This window comes from Lacerta agilis, chromosome 14 (genome assembly GCF_009819535.1).
Source record: "Lacerta agilis isolate rLacAgi1 chromosome 14, rLacAgi1.pri, whole genome shotgun sequence".
Classification (NCBI taxonomy): domain Eukaryota; kingdom Metazoa; phylum Chordata; class Lepidosauria; order Squamata; family Lacertidae; genus Lacerta; species Lacerta agilis.
Genome location: NC_046325.1, coordinates 23,247,290 through 23,269,770, shown reverse-complemented (window position 1 = coordinate 23,269,770; position 22,481 = coordinate 23,247,290). Strand labels below are relative to the sequence as shown.

The following is a 22,481-nucleotide window of genomic DNA, read 5'->3' as shown; positions in this document are numbered from 1 at the left end:
ACAAAATCTTTATATTAGTCAAAAGAGTGTTTAGAATTTGTTTATTAAGAGAAATTTGCACTACAATGCTGTTGAATTCTCATGTGGATTAATAAAAAATTGCTTCAAAAATATGCAGAACTGAATTTAAAATGGTAAAATTAAGAAATAGAGATTAACCAAAATTGACAAATCTGTTTATCCCTAGAGGCACATTTATATTTTTCTTCCCATGGATTTATATTCTCTAGCTCATATATACCTGGAAATAATTTCTATGACCAAACACTTTTATTTCCTGTCTGACTCCAGAACAAAGCCTTGAATTTCTAATATCCTTCTCCTGATGTGCTATATTTTCCCTCTTATTCAACAAAGTAGAATTGAAAACATCTATTCGGATGTGACAGATATGTTTGTCCAAAGGGAAGGTAATCACCATTCTCATATTCTCTAGAGAAAACATGTTTGTCACATCTGAACAGAGGTTTTCAAAAGTGTAATTATTTCATATGCTTGTCAAAAAACCTTTGTTATGTTACAGTGATCAGTACCAATCAGACATTTGTGAATAATGGTACAAATATACCCTTCCGTTGTCAGAGCTGGAATTAGGAACTAGAAGAAGCAAAGATCAACCAAACAATACTTTCATTTGCACTCCACAGTTCACACACATTAGGTGACTAAATGGCCAAGTAAGTCGGGCCATTTTAGTCAGTTTATATGCAATCAGAGCATTGCTGTGTAAATAGAAGGTTTGCATCAAGAATGATTTTATTATTAGTCTTGCTGATGACAGGACTTCCTCATGCAACATGCAAGCCACAGATTGTCCACAACTCACACATTCCACTTCACAGTTATCATCAGGAAGGAGACCTCATCATTGGTGGCATTGCCTCTCACAGCTTCATCATTTCCAGTCCAATATACTTCCATGAAGAACCACCACCACCATCATATGATGAGATAAAGTAAGAACATAAAATACTTAACACTGAAAGAGGGTAGAAGTAATAAATTATTATTATTATTATTATTATTATTATTATTATTATTATTATTATTGATAAATGGTTATTTAGTGTAGAATAAGAATGTTATAAACATTAACATGCATATGTATCACTGTGTGAAATATCTTCTAATGGTTTTGATCCCTATCCATTGCTTAAGTACATCCTAGAATCATAGAATCATAGAGTTGGAAGAGACCACAAGGGCCATCCAGTCCAACCCCCTGCCAAGCAGGAAACACCATCAAAGCATTCCTGACAGATGGCTGTCAAGCCTCCGCTTAAAGACCTCCAAAGAAGGAGACTCCACCACACTCCTTGGCAGCAAATTCCACTGTCGAACAGCTCTTGCTGTCAGGAAGTTCTTCCTAATGTTTAGGTGGAATCTTCTTTCTTGTACTGTAGTTTGAATCCATTGTTCCGTGTCTGCTTCTCTGGAGCAGCAGAAAACAACCTTTCTCCCTCCTCTATATGACATCCTTTTATATATTTGAACATGGCTATCATATCACCCCTTAACCTTCTCTTCTCCAGGCTAAACATACCCAGCTCCCTAAGCCGTTCCTCATAAGGCATTGTTTCCAGGCCTTTGACCATTTTGGTTGCCCTCCTCTGGACACATTGCCCTCCTACTCTAAACAGGCACCTAACTTAAGCAAGTACAGGTTATGTCAATTTTTGAATATGATCATCTGATTTTGTTTAGCTCTCCAATCATGCCTAGAAAGTTCCATGATGTGGATCTTGTCAATAAATGTTTTTGCATCAATAAAGTAATGCATGACACTAATGGAAGTTTTGTGGTGATAATTTTACAAAGTGTGGCCTATGTTTCTGATTCAAAATACCACTTTCTTTGTAGTGTGGTGCCTAAGCATTACCAGCACATTCTGGCCTGGGCATTTGCTGTAAAGGAGATAAATGAAAACCCTCAGATCTTACCCAATACCACTTTGGGACTCCTTATTTATGACAGCTATTTCAATGCCAAGTGGACGTACCATGCCACAATGCTTCTTATATCTGCCTTGAGCAAGTTTGTCCCCAACTACATATGTGATACTGAAAAAAATCTGATAGCAGCCATTGGGGGACTGGACTCCCAAACTTCACTTCATGTGGCAGTGGTCTTGGATATGTATAAGATTCCACAGGTGATATCTTCTTTCTTTCTTTCTTTCTTTCTTTCTTTCTTTCTTTCTTTCTTTCTTTCTTTCTTTCTTTCTTTCTTTCTTTCTTTTCTCCATCTCCCTCTGTGTAAGACAGGATAAGATTTTGTTCGAAAATGGAAATGTGGGTGTGATAAAACGAAGGACCCTTCCTTTCGTCTTACATCTTCGTCCTCTCACTTATTAAAAGGACTAACGGGGCTTTCTTAGGTAAAACTAAACTCCCACTTATCCCTTTAGCCTTTCTGTAAACCTTTCTCTTTTTAAATAAAAGAGAGTCCCTTTCCAGCATCAACGTGGCCAGGTACCCTTTTAAACACTAGGCTAAATATGAGACTATCCCTTGTGTCCACAGTATAAGGGGCCCAGCCACTAGAAATCCCCTCATGTAAAAGCTCGCCTCTTCCCTGAGGTAACTTTGTGACACCCTGGGTCTGTCTGCCTATTTTGCCCTCACAGTGCACCTCGAATAAACACCCTCACAGTTCCACTCTTGAAGGAAGTTTTGTCTTTTTATTATTATTTTTTTGATGCAAAAACTTTATTGATTAAAACACAATACATCCAATACATTCTCACATTAACATACAATATCATTTTTATCATTTGTCTTTTTAATGAGTGTCCACACAAATGAGTATCCACACAAATGAGTTTCATGTACCTTTGGTGGAAAACAACACAGACAACTTTCTGACTGGCACTTTAAAGATGGAAATTTATTTGCTTAAGATCGTAATGGTTGCATTAAGGTTTCTTTGCATACAAGCTTAGTTTCAGTGGTAATATCTTTGTTAATCATATAATAGATAACCTTACAACTACCTAACCTAAACCTACTCTCACAGACCTTCTTTTCAACCACCCCACACTCCCTCTCCCAAGCACCCTCTCAACTGACAAAACGGCTGCCCATTGTCTTTAAACATTCAGCTGCCTCGCCACTCATGGAATGTTCAGTCAGTTCAATCTGGAGTCTGTGTTAACCCTTGATGGGCCGGGTTGAAAACGATAGAACAAACAGTGCAAAAATGTCACCGTGGGCATTTATAGTACAGTGGTACCTCGGGTTAAGTACACTTCAGGTTACATAGGCTTCAGGTTACAAACTCCGCTAACCCAGAAATAATGCTTCAGGGTAAGAACTTTGCTTCAGGATAAGAACAGAAATTGTGCTCTGGCGGCGCAGCAGCAGTGGGAGGTCCCATTAGCTAAAGTGGTGCTTCAGGTTAAGAACAGTTTCAGGTTAAGAACGGACCTCCAGAATGAATTAAGTACTTAACCTGAGGTACCACTGTAATTAAATGGACCATATAGCTTGTCTGAATATCAGATCCAAGCTAATGATACATTATTGATGGGTTATGAATAAAAAAAGCTAGGCCTGGATGAAAAGGAAGAAGTGACACATGAGAACAATTGGAGTAAAATAAATTACATTATTGGGAGCAGCTTACAAGAACCAAGGCCAAAAAAAAGTTAAGAAGTGGATCTTTCATGGAGGAAGTTCTGCAGGTGGGAGGCAGGTGTACAGCAGTTCCACTTTGTAGTAATGCCTCAGTAAATGTTAAAGGCAAGCATATCCATAGGTGAGAAATAATTGATTCATGTAGGAATATGTGATCATGCTTTGAACATTCAAAACTGTATTGCTAAAACAATGTCATTCATATTCTTTCTCTTCTCTGCCCAAACATTGTTTAGCTCATATATGGCTCTGCTCCAGTGGTGAATAGTAAAGTGCCAAGTGCTTCCTTCTACCAGATGGTCCCTAAGGAAGCTCTCCAGTATGAGGGAATTCTCTCTTTGCTTCTACATTTCAGGTGGATGTGGATTGGGGTCAGTGTTATGGAAACTGACAATGGAGAACAATTTGTGCAAAGTGTGGTTCCACTTTTTGCCCAGAATGGTATCTGTTTGGCCTTCATAGAAAGAATTCCCAGACCAACATTCGTCACAGAAATTTTGGAAATGTTTGTCCGGGGCGCAAAAATACGTGACAGAATCATGGACAGCCATGCCAATGTAATAGTGATCCATGGTGAATCTTATTCTTTGACAATTTATAGATGGTTTGACTATCTATCAGAATTAGAACATGTGGCAAATAAACCCAAAGTATGGATAGCAACAGCCCAGGTGGGGCTCACTTCATTTGTCTATCAGAAGACATGGGATACAGAACTAATCCATGGTTCTCTGTTATTTACAATTCACTCCAATGACCTCCCAGCATTTTCCCAGGCTGTTAAGGACAGAAACCCTTCCAGCGTAATAGGAGATGGATTTATCAAGGACTTTTGGCAACAGGCTTTTGTTTGTGAATTCCCTACAGGTGGGGGCAAGGTGGAGGGAGATATTTGCACTGGGAATGAGAAGCTGGAGAGCCTTCCTGGACCTTTTTTTGAAATGAAAATGACAAGCCACAGCTATAGCATCTACAATGCTGTCTATGCTGTGGCCCATGCTTTACATGCTATGTCTACATCCAGAGTCAGATATAGAGGAGGAATGAAGCTTCAGACTCAACAGTGCTGGCAGGTAAGAGACAGAATATCACCTTGTAACTCACTCTTTGTGTTCACACTTTCATCTTCATTCCTCTTGCCATTGACTGGAAATGATACCACAGAATGTGTTTTCTCTGATTGCCATCTCCAACTTGTAAACCCAAGTTTACTACCATAATGTAAAACTGAATGGATTGGGATCAATTTATGAGTTATTGTGGCATCAACTCCCAGGCTAAACTTTTTTTTTTACGGTTTGATTGTATAAAACTAAAACACACTTTTTGAAATAATATTTTTGACATAATCTAACATATTTGATTAGATTTTATAATTAGCAAATCAACAACAAATAAAAAAATAAAATAAAATTTTCACGAGTTCACAACAATAAAGAATCTTAATATTATTCTTCTCCCCTGTTAAGCAAACTCTTTTGAATATTGTTGTGAGGAATAATATTCCATTCGATAGCATTATGAATTCTAACATGGCCACATCATTTTAAAAACAGATTAATGGCTCTCATTGGTCAAGGAAATGGCCATGAAACAGCTGCAAGCTTTCTTCAGTGTTCTGAATGTGAGACCCACTAGTGTTTGGGGAAGGCAACAGTTGGGCCCCCAAGCACTGTTGATCTAGTTGGAGGGATCTGCTATTGGAGGATGAGCAGGTAAAGGTATTTTCACAGGGAGGGGGATTTCCTTACCTTCTGCAGTGCCTCGCCCCCAAAACAAGCTGAAATACATTCTGGAGAATTGGAGAAGCATCTAGAATTGATTCTGTACCCATGTGCTGGGGATTAGAGAGGGAGAGAGAATTGTCCATAATTGCCTTTGCTGCTTTGACTCAAAAAAAATGGAATCTAGCCTGCAAGGAACATGGTACAGCTGCTGCTACCACCTTGGCAGCAGTAGCAGGTGTTGCATTCCTTATAGCAGAGCTTTCCAAACGGTGTGTTGTGACACATTAATGTGTTGGCTGCAGTATGTAGGTGTGTCATACAAACACTCCTTGTGCTCCTCCCTGATCAGGAGTGGGCAGATCAAGAGATACATTGTGTCCCCATACCTTTCACTTTTACACTTTATGTATGTGTCCCTATCTCTTATAAGGGGTTAGTTAAACCTCCGGTTTGCTAGTAAAACTGAATTACTGTGCCGTGAAATGATACATGCCTAAAAAGTGTGTCACCAGCATTAAAGTTTGGAAAGCTCTGCCTTGGAGGCTGAATCTGCTGTCCCTGTGGATCCTGATGCCTGAGGCAATCTCTTCACCTAACCTCTTGAGTGTGCTGGCCTTTCCTCTCAGCAGCTGTGCTCTCCTTGTGTTGTCTCTTAGGTTAATCATATCTGAAGAGGGGTAGAGTTGATTCTTCTGTTCTTCAAAAATGATTCCATCTCTGGACTCTTCCGCTCCAAATATTCACCAACTGTGACTTTTCACCTATCACCTTACTAACTTTTTACACCATATACAGTATGGGGAACCTGCTATGCTCCAGACGCAATTGAAGTCCAGCTTCCTTCACTGTCTGCCAGTATGGGCAATGGTTAAGGATGATGGGAAATGGAGTATAACATCTGAAAGGCTCCAGTTTCCTCATCTCTAGTATATACTTTCAATCAGTGCTTTAAAAAAGAAAAATGTTTAGGGGTACTCTCATTTTCCTACTCATATTGAAATACTGGCCAAACTTAGATTCACAAAATATTTAGGGGTATGCGTCCCCCTGCATCCTCTCCCCCCCCCCAGAAAAACCACTGCTTTCAGTGCTGACTTTAGGTGGAGCTCAGCACAGAGATTTGTTCCATAAACTTGCTGGAGTTGGCTGAGTCTGGAGCCAAATCATGCCTATTCAGAGGGGTCTGTGCATTTGACATCCCTTCAGGAAAGCCACTTGTGAAGCAACAGTCCCTGGGATCAATGCCTCCATGCAACAGCAATGGGATTTATCATGCGTGATGCAGGGTGCTCTTTTACAAGTGGCTTTCCTGCAAAAAGCCACTTTGGAAGAAGCATCCCACAGAATTGATCCCACTCTGCTCACAGTGAAGGTAGCAGATGCAACATGTCCTTCCTTCTGCTCATCTTCCAGCCATACTGGTATGGTGGTGGTGCTGGTGGTGATGATGATGATAGCATGGGCCAAACTGATTGAGTCCCCTAGATTGAGCTACGGGTGAATACGGGACCTGACTGTGCCCACCCATAGACCTGGACTGTGCCCACCATCATTGTAATTTTGCTGATTCATGCAATGCATCCTCCTGAAAACTTTGGGTCAAAAACAGTGAGCACTTATCTGCCACTCTTCAGTTTCCAAGATCAAATTACAACCTTTTCTAAACTTCTTTCTTGTCCTTTTCAATCTAGCTCCATCTCTTTCTATGCGGTGTCACATTTAACAACAGTGCTGGAGACAAGATTTTTTTTGACAAGAATGGGGAGTTAACAGCTGGGTTTGATGTTATCAACTGGGTCAAGTCCTCCAACCAGTCTTATCATAGAGTAAGAGTTGGAATGATGGATCCCCTGGCTCCCCAGGGTCAAAGGTTTACCATTAATGAGAAGGTGATAACTTGGCCAAGATCATTTAACCAGGTAGGCACTGGCTGTTTGGATGTTCTACCACCATTTTATTAAGGGTGCTTACCTGATATGCAAAGTTGATTTCATCTGATAGTGGTCGACCCTTGAAAAATACTGAATTTCACCTGTAAAAACAATTATTAAGGCAAAAAAACCCAAAGATTTCTGTACTGTTTATGTATTGATCAATATATTCTCTAGCAAGAGAATGGAGGAGGATTACCTGCATAGGCACCTCTTTTACCTTCTTGTTGTAATTTGTGGAACTGCAGTTATTGCATGGTATTCAACTCAGTCATACTCAAAGCCAACTCACTGATATCAATGGAATGGGTACTCTTGATTATGTTCAGTGATTTCAGTGGATCTGCTCTTACTAGGAGTCATATGATATCAGATATTTAAGGAAAATGTATTGCAGAAATGCTTAAGTGGAAAAGCAATATTTATAAATGAAAACACAGCCCCAAGTGAGGTTTTCTTTGGAGGGGTGGGATAGATGAACTATTTAAAACTGTATTTTTCATCTTTGGCAGAAGTCTTTGTTATTTGCAGGCATATCATTCCACTCTGAGGGGTGAACAATGCTTAATTTCAGAAGCCTATCTACAGTTTATTTTCCCCTAAAGGGGCATCTTTACCATTTGAGAGAGTGGAACTTGAATGATTGGTTTTCATTTCTGATATTCCTAAAGATATATAAATAGGATTCAAATGCATAGTGCACAGCACCTGCAGTGTGCTATGCATTTCCTGGAGGTCAAGTCTGCTGCACCTGTGGATCCTGCCACCTGAAGCAGTGACCTTGCTTTGCCTCATGTATGGGCTTACCCTGCCCTTTCCCAAAGCACAGTGATTGAAAAGCCATGATAAATGCATTACCACTCATTAGGAATTAGATGTGTCAATCACAGAGTCCCCCCACCCTGAACCTGTCTGGTGTTCTTCAGAATCCCCCCCCCCCTCACCGCAATTGCTCTGTTTGGGGAGGAGGAGGTAAAAATTGCAGCACGTTTGAGAACAAATGTTTCAGTTTTTCCAGACACAAGGTCTGCGCAGAATCATTTCAGAGGCCTCTGCTTCACTTTGGGGTGCTTTGAAGAGATCCTGCTTCAGTTCACAAACTCTTTATCTGTCCAAGGGGCTCCCTCAGCTCAGCATTGAGGTTACATACAAATTCAGGGCACAGCACTATTACCTACATTCCCAACATGTCCAGTATTAGCATGGTTGTAGAACACATTGAATAACAGCCCCAAATTTCCTCACAAACAGTGAAAAGGCCCAGTACCTTCAAGTGTCTAAGATAATTATTTTCAAAATAGGCATTGTCCTCTTTCATTTATGGTTTAGGTTCAGCCTCACTCTGTATGTAGTGAGAGCTGCTATCCTGGTTTTAGCAAGAAAGTGAAGGAAGGGGAACCGTTCTGCTGCTATGAATGCATCCCCTGTCCTGAAGGGAAGATTTCAGATAAGAAAGGTAAGCAATGTAGTCCAACGTTCAATGAGTGCATCAGCTGTAAACCATACATATAAAGCAGTGGTGACGATTCTTTCTAGCCCTGTGGACCAGTATTTAATCTCCTTCCACACTAGGGGAAGTTCTTATTAAGATCATAGCAGGGTGACCTTGAGGCCATTGTCCCCAAATGACATCAACCTGTTCAATACCTGATATACAGGGTAACATGTGATGTCAGATAAGGGGCAGAAGAAATTGTGTTGCCAGTTGGGAAATTTAAAGTGGGGTTCACTGTTGCCAAAAAGCAGCTGGTTGAAACCAAACTATCTGGGATCAGCTGTGCTATGGAATGGCACATGGTGAACTCTGTAGCACAGGTGGTTCAAGCAAAAAGAGAAGGCTTATGTCAGGTCCTATCAGCTGGTAGGCACTGACTTCAGCCTCTGTGAGTCTGGCTGCATTATAGGGGCTTGCATAAAGCTGAACAGGGCTCTTTGCAAGCTCCTAACTTCTTGTAAACAGCCTAAGCAAAGAACCCTTTGCATTTTTCAAAGTTTAGCTGACATTTTTTTTTTTACAATTTTGGGTATGGAAATTAATCTCCATCTCTTCATCATAATTATTTGATTGAATAAAAATATATTTAGGGAGTGGTGTTAACATAACTGTCCTGAACACACTTTTAGTTCTTTATTAGGAAAGCACTCAGCTCCTAAGGTGTAAGGGATATACACACTACTTCCTGCTAACTAGCTGTCTAGGCAATCTACCTCTGCAGACCTGTACAGTTAATGCAACTGTGTGCCCCCATCTCCTATGCTTTCTTCTTCTTCTTCTTCTTCTTCTTCTTCTTCTTCTTCTTCTTCTTCTTCTTCTTCTTCTTCATTAAATTTCTATACTGCCCTTCATTCAAGGATCACAACACAGTTTACAATATAAAAACACAAAAATACATCCCATAGTAACAAATGAAAACAATAAAACCCCACAGTTTAAAAGGCCATATATTGTTTACTTAGCAAAGGCCTGGGAGAGGAGGAAATGTTTTTGCCTGGTACTTAAAGATATGTAACAAAGCCACCTTGCAGGTGGAAGAGGACCCCACGAAACAGTGTCTCCTTCCCCAGATGATACTCTTCCTCACCAGCCTCCTCTGCCCACTCAGACTCCTGTTTGTCGCTGACAACTCTATTCTTAATTCAGTCTGTACTTTGCAGAGAATATGTGGTATTTTACCCTATAAATATGGACCCTGTTACTTCTGTAATACAGTCCCACCTGTTCCTTTTTCATTCACCTGTTTCTTTGTCATTTTTCTTCTTTTTAGAATGGTTTCATATTTGTTTTTCTGTTTTTATATAGTGTTCTTCTAAAATATTAAGTGGTTTATGAATGCAGTTGAATAAAATTAATATGCATATTCTGTAAGTAGAAAAGTTGTGGCTTGTTAAAAAGATATCCCCCCACAGATATGAATGACTGCCATGAATGCACAGATGAAAACTACCCAAACAAATATAAGGATTCCTGTGTTCCCAAGGATATAAGCTTCTTGTCTTATGAAGAACCTTTGGGGATCAGTTTAGCATCTTTGGCTCTTTCCTTTTCTTTGATAACGGCTATGGTGCTAGGATTGGTTTTGAGACATCACAACACTCCCATTGTCAAAGCCAACAACCGGCAGCTCACCTACACTCTCCTCCTCTCCCTCCTCCTCTGCTTCCTTTCTGCATTGCTATTCATTGGACAGCCTCAGAAGGTGACATGTCTCCTCCGACAAGCAGCTTTTGGCATGATCTTCTCAGTGGCTGTTTCCTGTGTCCTTGCAAAAACCATCACAGTGGTTCTAGCTTTCGTGGCCACCAAGCCAGGATCCCAGATGAGGAAGTGGGCGGGGAGAAAGCTGGACACTTTCATTGTTCTTCCCTGTTCCCTTATCCAAGCAGTTATTTGTTCTATATGGTGGGCAACCACTCCACCATTCCCTGATGTTGAAAAAAATTCTATGCCTGAAGAAATTGTACTGGAATGCAATGAGGGGTCTGTGGCTATGTTCTACTGTGTCTTGAGCTATTTGGGCTTTCAGGCTATTATCAGTTTCATTGTTGCTTTCCTTGCTCGGAAGTTGCCAGACGGTTTCAACGAAGCCAAGTTTATCACATTCAGTTTGCTAGTGTTTTGTAGTGTTTGGTTGTCCTTTGTTCCAAGCTATGTGAGCTCCAAGGGAAAATACATGGTGGCTGTAGAGATATTTGCCATCTTAGCTTCCAGTGCTGGGTTGCTGGTTTGCATATTTTCTCCAAAGTGTTACATAATTCTGTTGAAGCCTGAGCTGAACAGCAGGGAACAGTTGATGAGAAGAAAGACTTGAATGTTGTGCCCAAATAATGTGCACTGCTAGTTATCATAGTCTGCAATCCATACGTGTGTGTCCATACCCCCTAAGGTTTGCGAACATTTCTCTCTCAATACAGAATATTTTCATAGCTGTTGAAACACTCCGTAATTTAAAAAAGGTAAACTTCCATCCCAGAAGTATACAGCAACACAGAAATGAGGGTCAGAGTAGGTTTAAATGGTAGAATGATGAATGCTTTTAAAACCTTATGAGGAGTGAAGAAATGTGGCATTCTTGCTCCCATGGTTTTTACTGATATAGTAAACACCCCCTCTTTAGTAATTAGGATCAGAATTTTCTCAACCTTGATTAGGTGATTCAGTGATTTTCTCTATTCTCTGATTCTGTCTCAAAAATCTTTTGGAGATATCATCCGAAGATCTCAGGGCAGTTCACAATATGCTGCCTGGATCAGCTGGCTATAGAAGAAACTCTTTCATTTAGATACCTGGGTGTTTTTTTTAATGAAACCCTCCCTTGGAAGTGTCATATGGATGCAAGACACAGAATACCATTACAATAATGGAGAGCAGCTAATTGAACCTGCCTTAAAGATATTTGGTAGCAAAATGCTTACCCAAATGTACTATGGCATTGAAATCTGGGGCTCTGAGTAGAACTTCATTATGTATTGTTTTGGAAACAATGCAGAATAATTACTTTCTACCATCAGGGACGTGGGTGGTGCTGTGGCTTAAACCACAGAGCCTAGGGCTTGCCAATCAGAAGGTCGGCGGTTTGAATCCCTGTGATGGGGTGAGCTCCCGTTGCTGGGTCCCTGCTCTTGCCAACCTAGCAGTTCGAAAGCACGTCAAAGTGCAAGTAGATAAATAGGTACCGCTCAGGCGGGAAGGTAAATGGTGTTTCCGTGCACTGCTCTGGTTTGCCAGAAGTGGCTTAGTCATGCAGATCACATGACCCGGAAGCTGTATGTTGGCTCCCTCGGCCAGTAAAGCGAGATGAGTGTCGCAACCCCAGAGTCATCTGCAACTGGACCTAATGGTCAGGGGTCCCTTTACCTTTACCTTTACCATCAGAAATAGGAGCAGGTAATCTGGGTGGCCAAGAATCAAAGCAAGAGAGGGCTATGCTCTGTTAAAATGCTACTATGCCTCTTGAACTTTTTCCTGCTCTGTTCTATTACAAACAGATATATGTGATGGGGAGTAAAGGAATGGGAGGGTTCCAAGAAACCTTGAACGGTAGAGGGGGTGACAATGACTGTTCCCTGCATCTAACAGGGTGCACATTTTGCGTGGTTGCACACAGCCGCCTGGATTCCAGAGCAGCTCCTGGTAGTTTGGACTGGCTTCACCTTCCTGGGCTGGATACATGGGGTCTCTGCCTACCCAGTCAGCTGCCCAATCCCACCTGGGGAAGGTGTTGCCAGGGGGATTGGCCAGGTAAGGGGAGGGAACATTGACCCACACAATAGAAGGTTTTACATACCTGGGAAGCACCACTTGGGCTCCAGGATTCTCCCACCTTCCACAATTAACCTTTTCATTTTGCAGGTTAACCTCTTCTCCACAGGTCACAGGCGCTGCTATGTCAAGGCCGCTGTTGAAGGGCTGGAAAGGAATTTACCTGCATTGGCAGGTTTCACCTTTCCCGTAGCAATTCGCCACAACATTGGCGGTTGCAGGTCTTGGGCGGAATTACAAGGGTGTTAGGTTGTGTTTCATCTACCCATTCCCTTACGTTTCTACCTTACCCCTTCCCAGGGTTCCACAACTTGAGTGGTTGACCTCAAAGGTGCTACCCACACTGCCAATGAGTCCCACAGAGCTGAATACAAGACTGGAGACTACACACTTCCCTATTAAAGTGGTTAATTGTCCTCACCAAACCTTTGCTACCTGATAATTTCTCACACATACCTGCCAATGTAGCCCATCAAATCCTTCAGTGGCACCCACTGCTAAATACGCCTCCTGCCAAATCAGTAGGGCTGTGCAACTGCTTCAGATCAATCCTGAATTCTAAATAGAAAGAGTTGTCCTTTCCCAATGTAAGGACCAAAGTATGTCAATGTCAGGACCAAATATTTTGATTTCTAAATTTTAATTCAGCATCAGGGTCTTATGCTGCATGCACACAACAAAGTGCTTGGGATCCAAAAGCATGCAATAGAAATAGCAAGCTACAGGAACAAAAACTAGAAAAAAACATAACCTACAATATGGTAAACATAGGACTTGGTGTAAGGCAGCTTCCTATGTTCCCTAATACAATGCATTTCTGTGTGCATTTTTCACGAATAAATGCATTTTAATACACACTTCTGTTTAATATATGCATATTTGCACATGTTATTTTGTTGGAGAACTATATTTCATCAAAATTTCCCAGGATGACAGAATTTCAATTCACATGTTGCTTTGAGAACTGCAAATTAGGTAGGCTAATATTAAAATTTCTCCTCCACCCCTACCCTCACAGTCAGGTCTCACACCATGTGTTGTTGACTCTTTTCTCAACTAGCTCATTTGGATGTTCCCTTTATTCTTGCCCTCCCGTCCTTGCTAATATATTTATCCATCCCTTATTGCTGCCTGCTGGTACACGTAGTATCCCACATTATCCAAGTATGTGAGATAGATATACAGTAGATATAGATACACACCCACACCCACCCACCCACACCCCTTCTTTTGCCACTGTAGATCATTGTTCTGTATTTCTGGGGCCAATTTCCTTTCTTATGGATGGACATACAGTCCATGAGTCTGTTCTCTCTGGTTTCTGCATGAAAATAATAGGAAAATAGACAAAAATAGCATTTATATGTTTGTTCGTGTTTGTGTGTTTGCCCAAATACACATTCTTTAAAGTATTTTGAAAAGTTTTTTAAAAGGCAAATCAATCCATCGGGCCATTTAGGAAGTACTTAAACAAAACAAAACAAAACAGCTAATGGAAAACTAACCAGAAAGCTGTCATAAGATCAGAATTCCTTGGCAGAAAATTGAACAAAGGAAAACTTCTGCACAGGTGTGACAAACATGATTTTGTGAAATCTTCTGTAATTCCACAAGGAAAACTTCAACCTTGACTTTGTAATTATTTTTAATATTTGTTATTAAAAAGTAGACAGTACTTAACTCTGCCACATGTAAAAACACCTGCAATTATTAGGGTTGGAGACTGCAAAGGATGGTATAAATGTGCCATGTTAAAAAATATGTCTTGGCACCAGTGCTATTTTTCTATAAAAAGAGGTGCTGGAACTCTCATTGAACACTTCCCTTGTTCTTTTATAATGGCAACAGTGCCCACATAAGAGGTGCCGAAACTGAGTTCTGGTGAGTTCCAGCTGGAAAAGAAGCCCTGTTCAGGAATAACAATATTTATTCTTCAGATTTAACGTTTATTTCAGACAGAAAAGTATTCAAATCAGCCATTGAAATGACAGAGTTGTCAGTGGAAACATGATAAAGTAAGTCTAGTGAAGATTTGGCTGTACAATCAGGATGGTGACCTTTGTGATGTTGCTGCTGGCACTGCTTCCTCACATACGGAAGGCTCACATTGTGAAGTGTCATGTCCATGATCCACACCCTCCGCTTCACAAGTATCACCAGTCAGGGGAGCTCATTCTTGGTGGCATAGCTTCTCACAACTTCATCGTCTCCAAAGAATTATCCTTTGCTGAAGCACCCCCACCTGCATTGGTTGAAGAACTTATGTAAGGGATTTCCCTTCATTTTTTCAATCAGTCTTAGATCTGCATTTCATTATGATGATTTATGGGTTAAGACTGTGGAAAAAGCTTCAGGTCTGAGGAAAGTTTTTCCGGGGCAGGGAGGAAATTCCTTGTTTTATAGAGCAAAAACACACACGGACACACACTAGCGATCTAGTTACATATGCTAGGAATATTTTGTGTTTTATTCCAACTAGGCATCTGTAACCAATGAAGCTTTTATCTCTGTCTCCTGCTATCTACGCAGGTGAGTCTGATGGTCTTGCACACCTGGTATATTATTTAAAAGCTAATTCCCAACTATGCTACCATTTCAATTGGAAGACCACAAGTAGGAGATGAGCACAATAGAACAGTAGGAATCACTCTGGCCCCTGTCAGCACAGGGTACTGGAAAAGATTCACCTGTGGTCTGATTCAGAACTGCTTTTCTTAACCTGCTATATTTATGTAACACCCGGCTCATGATTCTCAGCTACTGTATATCTATCATTATAAAAAGTCATTGATAACCTTATATTGTTTCTGATTCCATCTCACAGATGGCAAAATCTCGGGTTTAAGCCTGATTTCTGCTCCCCTCCTTCTTTAAAAATACAGTGGGTGTTACTTTGCTCATCTTTATTTATTGATTCATAATTTTGGTACGCTAATTGCCATCTTTCAGAATATCAAGGAAGACTTTCTTGTTTTCAGATGTAGAAATTGTTCACCTCAGAGTTGCCACTACCTTCCTTCAAATCTGAATCCTGATGATAAGCAAGCAAGCAAACAACCAACAGCTCATTTTATCCTTGTTTGGTGTGATTTCATTGTTTTCTAAATCTCTGATTTGTTCAGAAGATCTTCATAAGGCACTCTGTACTAGAGGCATTTAATTTAGAATAAGAATATAACTGGGATAAATGTATATTTGTTAGAATTAAATACTAAATAGCCACTCTTATTGTGTTTAGATTGTATGTTCTTATATAACACTTTAAATTTTGAAGGTCATTACCAAGAAAATGTCATTTCAAGGAAAAGTCGGGCTGTGCCATTTTTTATTTAGTTATAAAAATGTTTATATACCACTGTGTCATAAAAATATACATCAAAGTAGTTTACAGCTATAAAACATAAAACTGTACAATAAAAGCTAGCATAAAGTTCTGGAGATGAACACTGATGCCGTTTAGTCCTGTCATCTCTGCACATAGGCAATATCATTTCCTAAAGATTATCAATTTGGTAGTTTCACCTTTGTGTAGACCATGTTATGCCCAGGATTACATCAAGGAATGTATTGTGTTGACATGTGCCATCTTGGGAGACAGTGGAAGAAAGAAGAAAGAAGAAAGAAGTTGTGCAAATACTAAAATAAATAACAGTGTTTAAGGAAGCTTACACATAACATAGTTGTGGTATTTTTGAAAAGCTTAACATAATGTAATTCTTGTTCTAGTGTAGTGCCAAAGCATTATCAACACATCCTAGCCTTGGCATTCTCAGTCAAAGAGATCAATGAAAACCTCCACCTCTTACCTAATGTCACCTTGGGCTTCCACATCTATGACAGCTATTTCAATGTAAAGTGGACCTATCATGCTACAATGCTCCTGTTATCTACACTAAAGAGATTTTTCCCCAACTACAAATGTGACAATCAGGATGACCTGAGAGCAGTTATTGGTGGGTTGGACTCTCAAGTCTCTCTTCATGTGGCAACAATCTTGGATCAATATAAAATTCCGCAGGTAGTGTGTGTGAGAAACATGCAGTTTTGAACTTCTTTCATACCTGCTTTACCTTCGAAACTCCATTTCATTGTTTAGTGATATAAATGTGTAAAATGAAGTTAATGAGGTAGCTGTGATCTTTGCTGTGCCTGTCATGTCCAGATCAGGAGAAACAGCCATTAGGGTTTATTCGTTTTGTGTTTGATTGTTCATAAATGGGAATCCATAAAAGGCTGAGCTGAGATTCATGGAAATATACTTCTGGGTACTCGTGCAGATCAAACAGAAAAACACATCTACAGCATCTGGCCAAATTTGGATGAGTGAAATCCAGTGTTTTAATTCATTCTCCTTTTTACCATCTGTTATACACATTATTGTGCCAGGATAGGAGGGGAGCCATATATGTAGGTTTAAGTTCTTATTCCAGACTGGACCACATGTAGGAAGGTGACGAATTTTCAAAAGTATGTAGATCCTCTTTTTCATTGAACTGTGCAAGAAGATTGAAATTTGAGTAACTTGAATATAGGCAAGGCTAAGTGGTGAGAAATGTGTGCCGATCAAAGTATTATGTATTGTATTTATTACTATCTATCTATCGATCTATCGATCTATATCTATCATTTCCACTGATTAATCCTTTCCTATGAAACATCTCAAAGTCATCTAACAATAAAAATATTCAACAATTAAAACATGTATGTAAGTTCCACAGTTTCAGCTCTCAGTGTAAACTACATACTGAATTTGCCAGGTGCACCTCTGGGGGGAGGGAGCCCCACAACCTAGGGGCTACTAAAGAGAATGTCCTTTCCCAGGCCACCAGTCCCAAGTTTTTGAGATGGTAAAAAAAGCAATATGGACCACACTGCCAATGTTAATACCCAAGATGGGCTGTAGGGAAGAAGGCAGTCTTTATAATATTTGGGGTCTAACTCATTTATGGCTATAAATATTAGCATAAGCACCTTAAATGGAATCAAGAAATGAATGGGCAATTTGCAAAAAACTTACTTTATATTGACAATTGTGTTGTATAGTGTTTAAAACAAGTATGTGCTTAAAGTTGTGGGACAAGGACTCTGCAGTGCAGTTGTTCCCTTAGCCAGTTCTCCCCAGCTTCCCTCTGCAAGGTGGACATAAGCTAGCTACCATTTGATCAGTATAAGGCCCCTCTTTGCAGCATGAAAATAACAACATTCACTTGCTTGCCAGGTTGTTGTAACTTCTGCTTGCATAGCGTATGTGCTGAACTTTGGACACTCAAACTTTTCAATAAAGGTTGTTGTTACTACTATCATCACACACCCCTCCATTCCATATCTCCCTTTAGCTAATATATGGTCCTGCTCCAGTGAAGCATGATAAAGCCTCAGGCCTTCTCTTCTACCAGTTGGTCCCTGAGGAAGCCCTTCAGTATGAAGGGATTCTCTCTTTGCTTCTGCATTTCAGGTGGACGTGGATTGGCATAATTGTGATGGATAATGACAGTGGAGAAAGATTTCTGCAAAGTGTGCTTCCAATGTTGTCCCAGAGAGGCATCTGTTTTGCTTTCATAGAGAGATTACTCCTATTATCCTTCGTCACTGAAATGGGAAGCATGATGGAAAATGGGGCAAGAGTACATGATAAAATCATGTACACTGAAACAAATGTACTTGTGGTTTCTGGAGAATCCTACACTGTTGTGTTTTTGAGATGGTTACCATATTTGTCAAATCTAGATGTGTCTAAAAAACCAAAAGGCAAAGTTTGGATAATGACAGCCCAGATGGAGCTTGTCTCATTCGTCTATCAGAGGACTTGGGAGACACACATGCTGCATGGTGCTCTGTCCTTCACATTTCACTCCAATAACCTATCAGGATTTAAAACTTTCCTTGAGAGCAGAAGCCCTTCCAGCACAAAAGGAGATGGTTTTATCAGGCACTTTTGGGAACAGGCCTTTGACTGTATATTCCCAAATACCACTGTTGACAAGGTGCAAGGGAACATTTGCACAGGGGATGAAAAACTGGAGAGCCTTCCTGGAACTTATTTTGAAATGAGCATGACTGGCCACAGCTACAGTATCTATAATGCTGTCTATGTCATGGCACATGCTCTACAAACTGTATCCTCATCTAGCCTTAAAAAGAGGGCAATGGTAGATGGAAGAAGATGGACAGTTCAGACTCAAGATTTGTGGCAGGTAATGGGTTGATATTTCATCAAACATTGTATTATATTCTCTGTGTTAAGAAAGACCCCAAAAAGCCTTTTTCTTCTTGGCATTTACATCTCTCTTCCTCTTACCATCAGTTGGAAAATAGATTTTTTTTTCTGCCTTTATCTGGCAACACTGATACAATTTCACTCAAAACCCAGCCATGCCCCCTTTGAACTGATGGTATTGAATTAAGTCTGAATGATCCCGCTGCAGAATGTTCTAAACTCTTGCCTTTTCTTTCTATTCTAGCTGCATCACTTTCTGAGAAGCATTTCGTTTAACAACAGTGCTGGGGACATGATTTCTTTTGACGAGAATGGGGTTCTTGTTGCTGGTTTTGATATTATCAACTGGATTATTTTCTCCAACCAATCCTTTCGTGGGATCAAGGTTGGGACAGTGGATCCCCAGGGTTCTTCTGACCAACTACTCACCATCAATGAAGATGCTGTGACATGGCATAACTGGTTTAACCAGGTAAAATCAAATTGTATGCAATTTGGATTGACTTTCAGGTTTGAATGAGCACTGACACTGTGTTCTCATGAGTAAAATGAATTTTACTGGGGAATTAATGACAGCTATAAAACAGAGTATATTAATTGAGAAGCTTAAACCCCCCCCCCCCCCCGAAATATATAACATATGGTATTAAATTATTTTCCAAAGGTTCTGCCCTTTTGATATTATTGACTGAGGAATTTCAATCATTTCTGCCTATTGTACTTATAATTGCTGTACTCTATCCTTCATGACTTAGGTGAGGCCCATTTCTGTATGCAGTGAAAGCTGCAATCCTGGTTCTAGCAAGAAAGTGAAGGAGGGGGAGTCATTTTGCTGCTATGATTGCATCCCATGTCCTCAAGGGAAGATTTCAGAGCAGAAAGGTAAGAAATAAATTATACAGAACCATAATTTATATTGCTCTGAAGAACTGTTATTGAATATACTGTTTAAATTGCTTATGGTACAGTACCACTCGCAACTCAATGGGGGCACCATAGCCACACCCTTGGCTCCCCTAAAAACCAAGACTCAGTAGTATTTTCCCAGGGGAGAAGTGGGCAATGACAGATGAGTCTACACAAGCCAATACTGAGAGGCAGTTTGCCACAATATATTAGGTAGCTTCTCCCAAGGGTGCCTCACTTCACCCCAATTCTTGCACCCTCCTTTCCTTGGCAAAATGTACTGTTCAGATTTTAATGGTACCTTTGTGAGAGTAAGTCAATAACTTTTCATTTCAGACATGAATGATTGCTACAAATGCATGGAGCAAAGCTATCCAAACAAAGAACAGGATTTCTGTCTTCACAAGAATGTCATCTTCTTGTCTTATGAAGAACTTTTGGGGATAGGCTTGGCCTGTTGTGCTCTTTCGTTTGCTTTAACCACCACTCTGGTGCTAGGGACATTTATGAAGCACCACAACACTCCCATTGTCAAAGCAAATAACAGGGACCTCACCTACGCTCTCCTCACTGCCCTTCTCCTCTGCTTCCTTTGTGTTTTGCTATTCATCGGGCAGCCTAAGAAGCTGGTGTGTCTTCGACAGATTGCTTTTGGCATCATCTTCTCAGTGGCTGTTTCTTGTGTGCTGGCAAAAACCATCACTGTGGTTCTGGCTTTCATGGCCAACAAACCAGGATCAAGGATGCAGAAGTGGGTGGGGAAGAAGTTGGCCAACACCATAGTTTTCTCCTGCTCCTTTATTCAAGCAGCCATTTGTACTGTGTGGCTGGCTACTACACCCCCTTTCCCAGACATTGACACAGAATCACTTACTGAAGAAATTGTACTAGAATGTAACGAAGGATCTGTCACTATGTTTTATTGTGTCTTGGGCTACATGGGCTTGCTGGCCATTATCAGTTTCACTGTAGCTTTCCTTGCCAGGAAGTTACCTGACAGTTTCAATGAAGCCAAGTTCATCACCTTCAGCATGTTGGTCTTCTGCAGTGTTTGGCTATCCTTCATTCCAGCTTATCTGAGCTCCAAGGGCAAATACATGGTTGCTGTGGAGGTCTTTTCTATTTTAGCTTCGAGTGCTGGGTTGCTGGGTTGCATATTTGCACCCAAATGTTATATCATTTTGTTGAGGCCTAAGCTGAACAACAGGGGACAGCTGATAAAAAGAGATTATTGAAGCATTTAAGTATCTGCATGTTTGACTATAGTTTTTGTGCTGGATATTTGATTGTTTCCAGAACAAATTATTATGACAGGTTCTATTGAAACTGTTTTCCTACTTAGCTCTTCTTCATAGTTTTGTAATTGTTGTGTCTAGCATGATGGTGGTTGCTTGCACTAAGACATTCCACACATCCCATAACTTATTGTATCCACTGAGAAGAAAATCCCCCCCCCCCGAACATTTGAGGTTAATCTCTTGATCTCCCTATCTTCAAAGGAGGATTGCAATAAGCAAAACTTACATCTTGGCTATCATTAATGACCACATAATAATCTGTCAACGGAGAGTTGGTAATTGAGAACAAGCCAGCCATCTTTCCTCCTGGAAATCTGAATTCCCACATTATCCAACTAAATAGCATTTGAAAAGACTATTTCTTTTCATGCTGAACACCATTGTTTTGTATTCCTGAGGTCTTTTTCAGTTTTTATGGATGGAAATACACTCTGGTCATCTGTTCTGTCCTGTTTCCACATTATTTTGATTTTTAAAATACACATAGACTTGCATTTTTAAAATACATATGCACATTTTCAAGTAACTTTAAAAAAATATATTTAAAGAAAGACCAAAACTCCTTGCTGGGCTTTGGAATAATAGTAATATAAGCATGGTTAATAGTGTTGAGCTGATTCCTTCTCTAAATATCTCCAGATAAAACACTTGCTAACCACCATCTATGGACCAGCAGCTTTTTCAGCCTTAGAGACCCCAGAGATATTGAAGTAGTCAAACCACTTACATCTGTAACCAATAAAGTTATGGTCTGTTTTAGCTCATTAACCTTGTCAATGTGTCAATACTTGTGTCAATGTGTGTTTATTAATCAATAGGGAACTGTGGGCATGGGCCCTTGGCACGCAAGACTGCTCAACTTTCCAGTGGGCAGTGTTACAGCTGAGCATCAGGGCCCTCATGGTGATCTGGCTCAGGGGCGGGGGATTGATGCCCCCCTTGTGCCAACCCCCAGTCACGTCACGCCTGTCTGGCCTATCAATGCTGGAGGAAGGTGTGGCCATGGGTGTTTTAAACTGCAGCACTGCCAGGGGGCTTCCCTCTCTCTCCTCCTCATCAGATCTCCCAACCCACCCGTCCTCTTTTTAAGCTTTGGTATGACACAATCTTGCTATGGACAAATGTCGGCCGCCTTATTGTTGGGGCCGGTAGGATTTTTTTCACTTGGTGAATTAGCAGCTGCCATTTGGTTTTTGCCTACCTTGTAGCAGTCATCACGGCTTTGTAAGGTTAGGCATTGAGTAAGCCTTTGTTTAATGGAGGGGAAGTTGTAGCCTCCACCTGTCCCACCTCTATAAGGGCAATCTGTTAATGGCATCCAGGGGTGTAGATCTTGTCCGAAGCCCACACATGGGCTATGGCCATGCCACAACCCCAACGGGGATCCCTATTTGATGTAAGTCATAGGGCTCCCCCTATTGATGGCTTACCCTTAGCTGGACTCCCTGCAGACAGGTGGGAGTCAAGATACAGCCTGGCTTCACCCAATGCCTAAGCCAAACCACTC

At 40.6% G+C, this 22,481-nt stretch overlaps 2 protein-coding genes across 2 annotated transcripts; both read left to right on the top strand.

Moving 5' to 3' along the window:
- The first annotated feature begins 774 nt into the window (after positions 1-774).
- On the top strand, positions 775-11,102 carry LOC117057796 (vomeronasal type-2 receptor 26-like). Its single transcript, XM_033168637.1, has 6 exons — positions 775-956; positions 1,861-2,034; positions 3,991-4,708; positions 7,054-7,281; positions 8,623-8,749; positions 10,201-11,102. The coding sequence occupies exons 1-6, from the start codon at positions 775-777 to the stop codon at positions 11,100-11,102; spliced, it is 2,331 nt and encodes a 776-aa protein (XP_033024528.1).
- Positions 11,103-14,602: 3,500 nt separating this feature from the next.
- LOC117057795 (vomeronasal type-2 receptor 26-like) lies at positions 14,603-20,911 on the top strand. Its single transcript, XM_033168636.1, has 5 exons — positions 14,603-14,817; positions 16,280-16,571; positions 19,015-19,242; positions 19,526-19,652; positions 20,013-20,911. Exons 1-5 carry the CDS (start codon positions 14,603-14,605, stop codon positions 20,909-20,911), a joined length of 1,761 nt encoding a protein of 586 aa, XP_033024527.1.
- The last annotated feature ends 1,570 nt before the right edge of the window (positions 20,912-22,481 follow it).

Coding starts and splice junctions, on each gene's coding strand:
- LOC117057796 (XM_033168637.1), top strand. CDS start 775: ATGACAGGACTTCCTCATGCAACATGCAAGCCACAGATTGTCCACAAC. Junction 957..1,860: donor CCATCATATGATGAGATAAA/GTAAGAACATAA, acceptor CTTTCTTTGTAG/TGTGGTGCCTAAGCATTACC. Junction 7,282..8,622: donor GGCCAAGATCATTTAACCAG/GTAGGCACTGGC, acceptor TTTATGGTTTAG/GTTCAGCCTCACTCTGTATG.
- LOC117057795 (XM_033168636.1), top strand. CDS start 14,603: ATGGTGACCTTTGTGATGTTGCTGCTGGCACTGCTTCCTCACATACGG. Junction 14,818..16,279: donor GCATTGGTTGAAGAACTTAT/GTAAGGGATTTC, acceptor TTCTTGTTCTAG/TGTAGTGCCAAAGCATTATC. Junction 19,653..20,012: donor GAAGATTTCAGAGCAGAAAG/GTAAGAAATAAA, acceptor TTTTCATTTCAG/ACATGAATGATTGCTACAAA.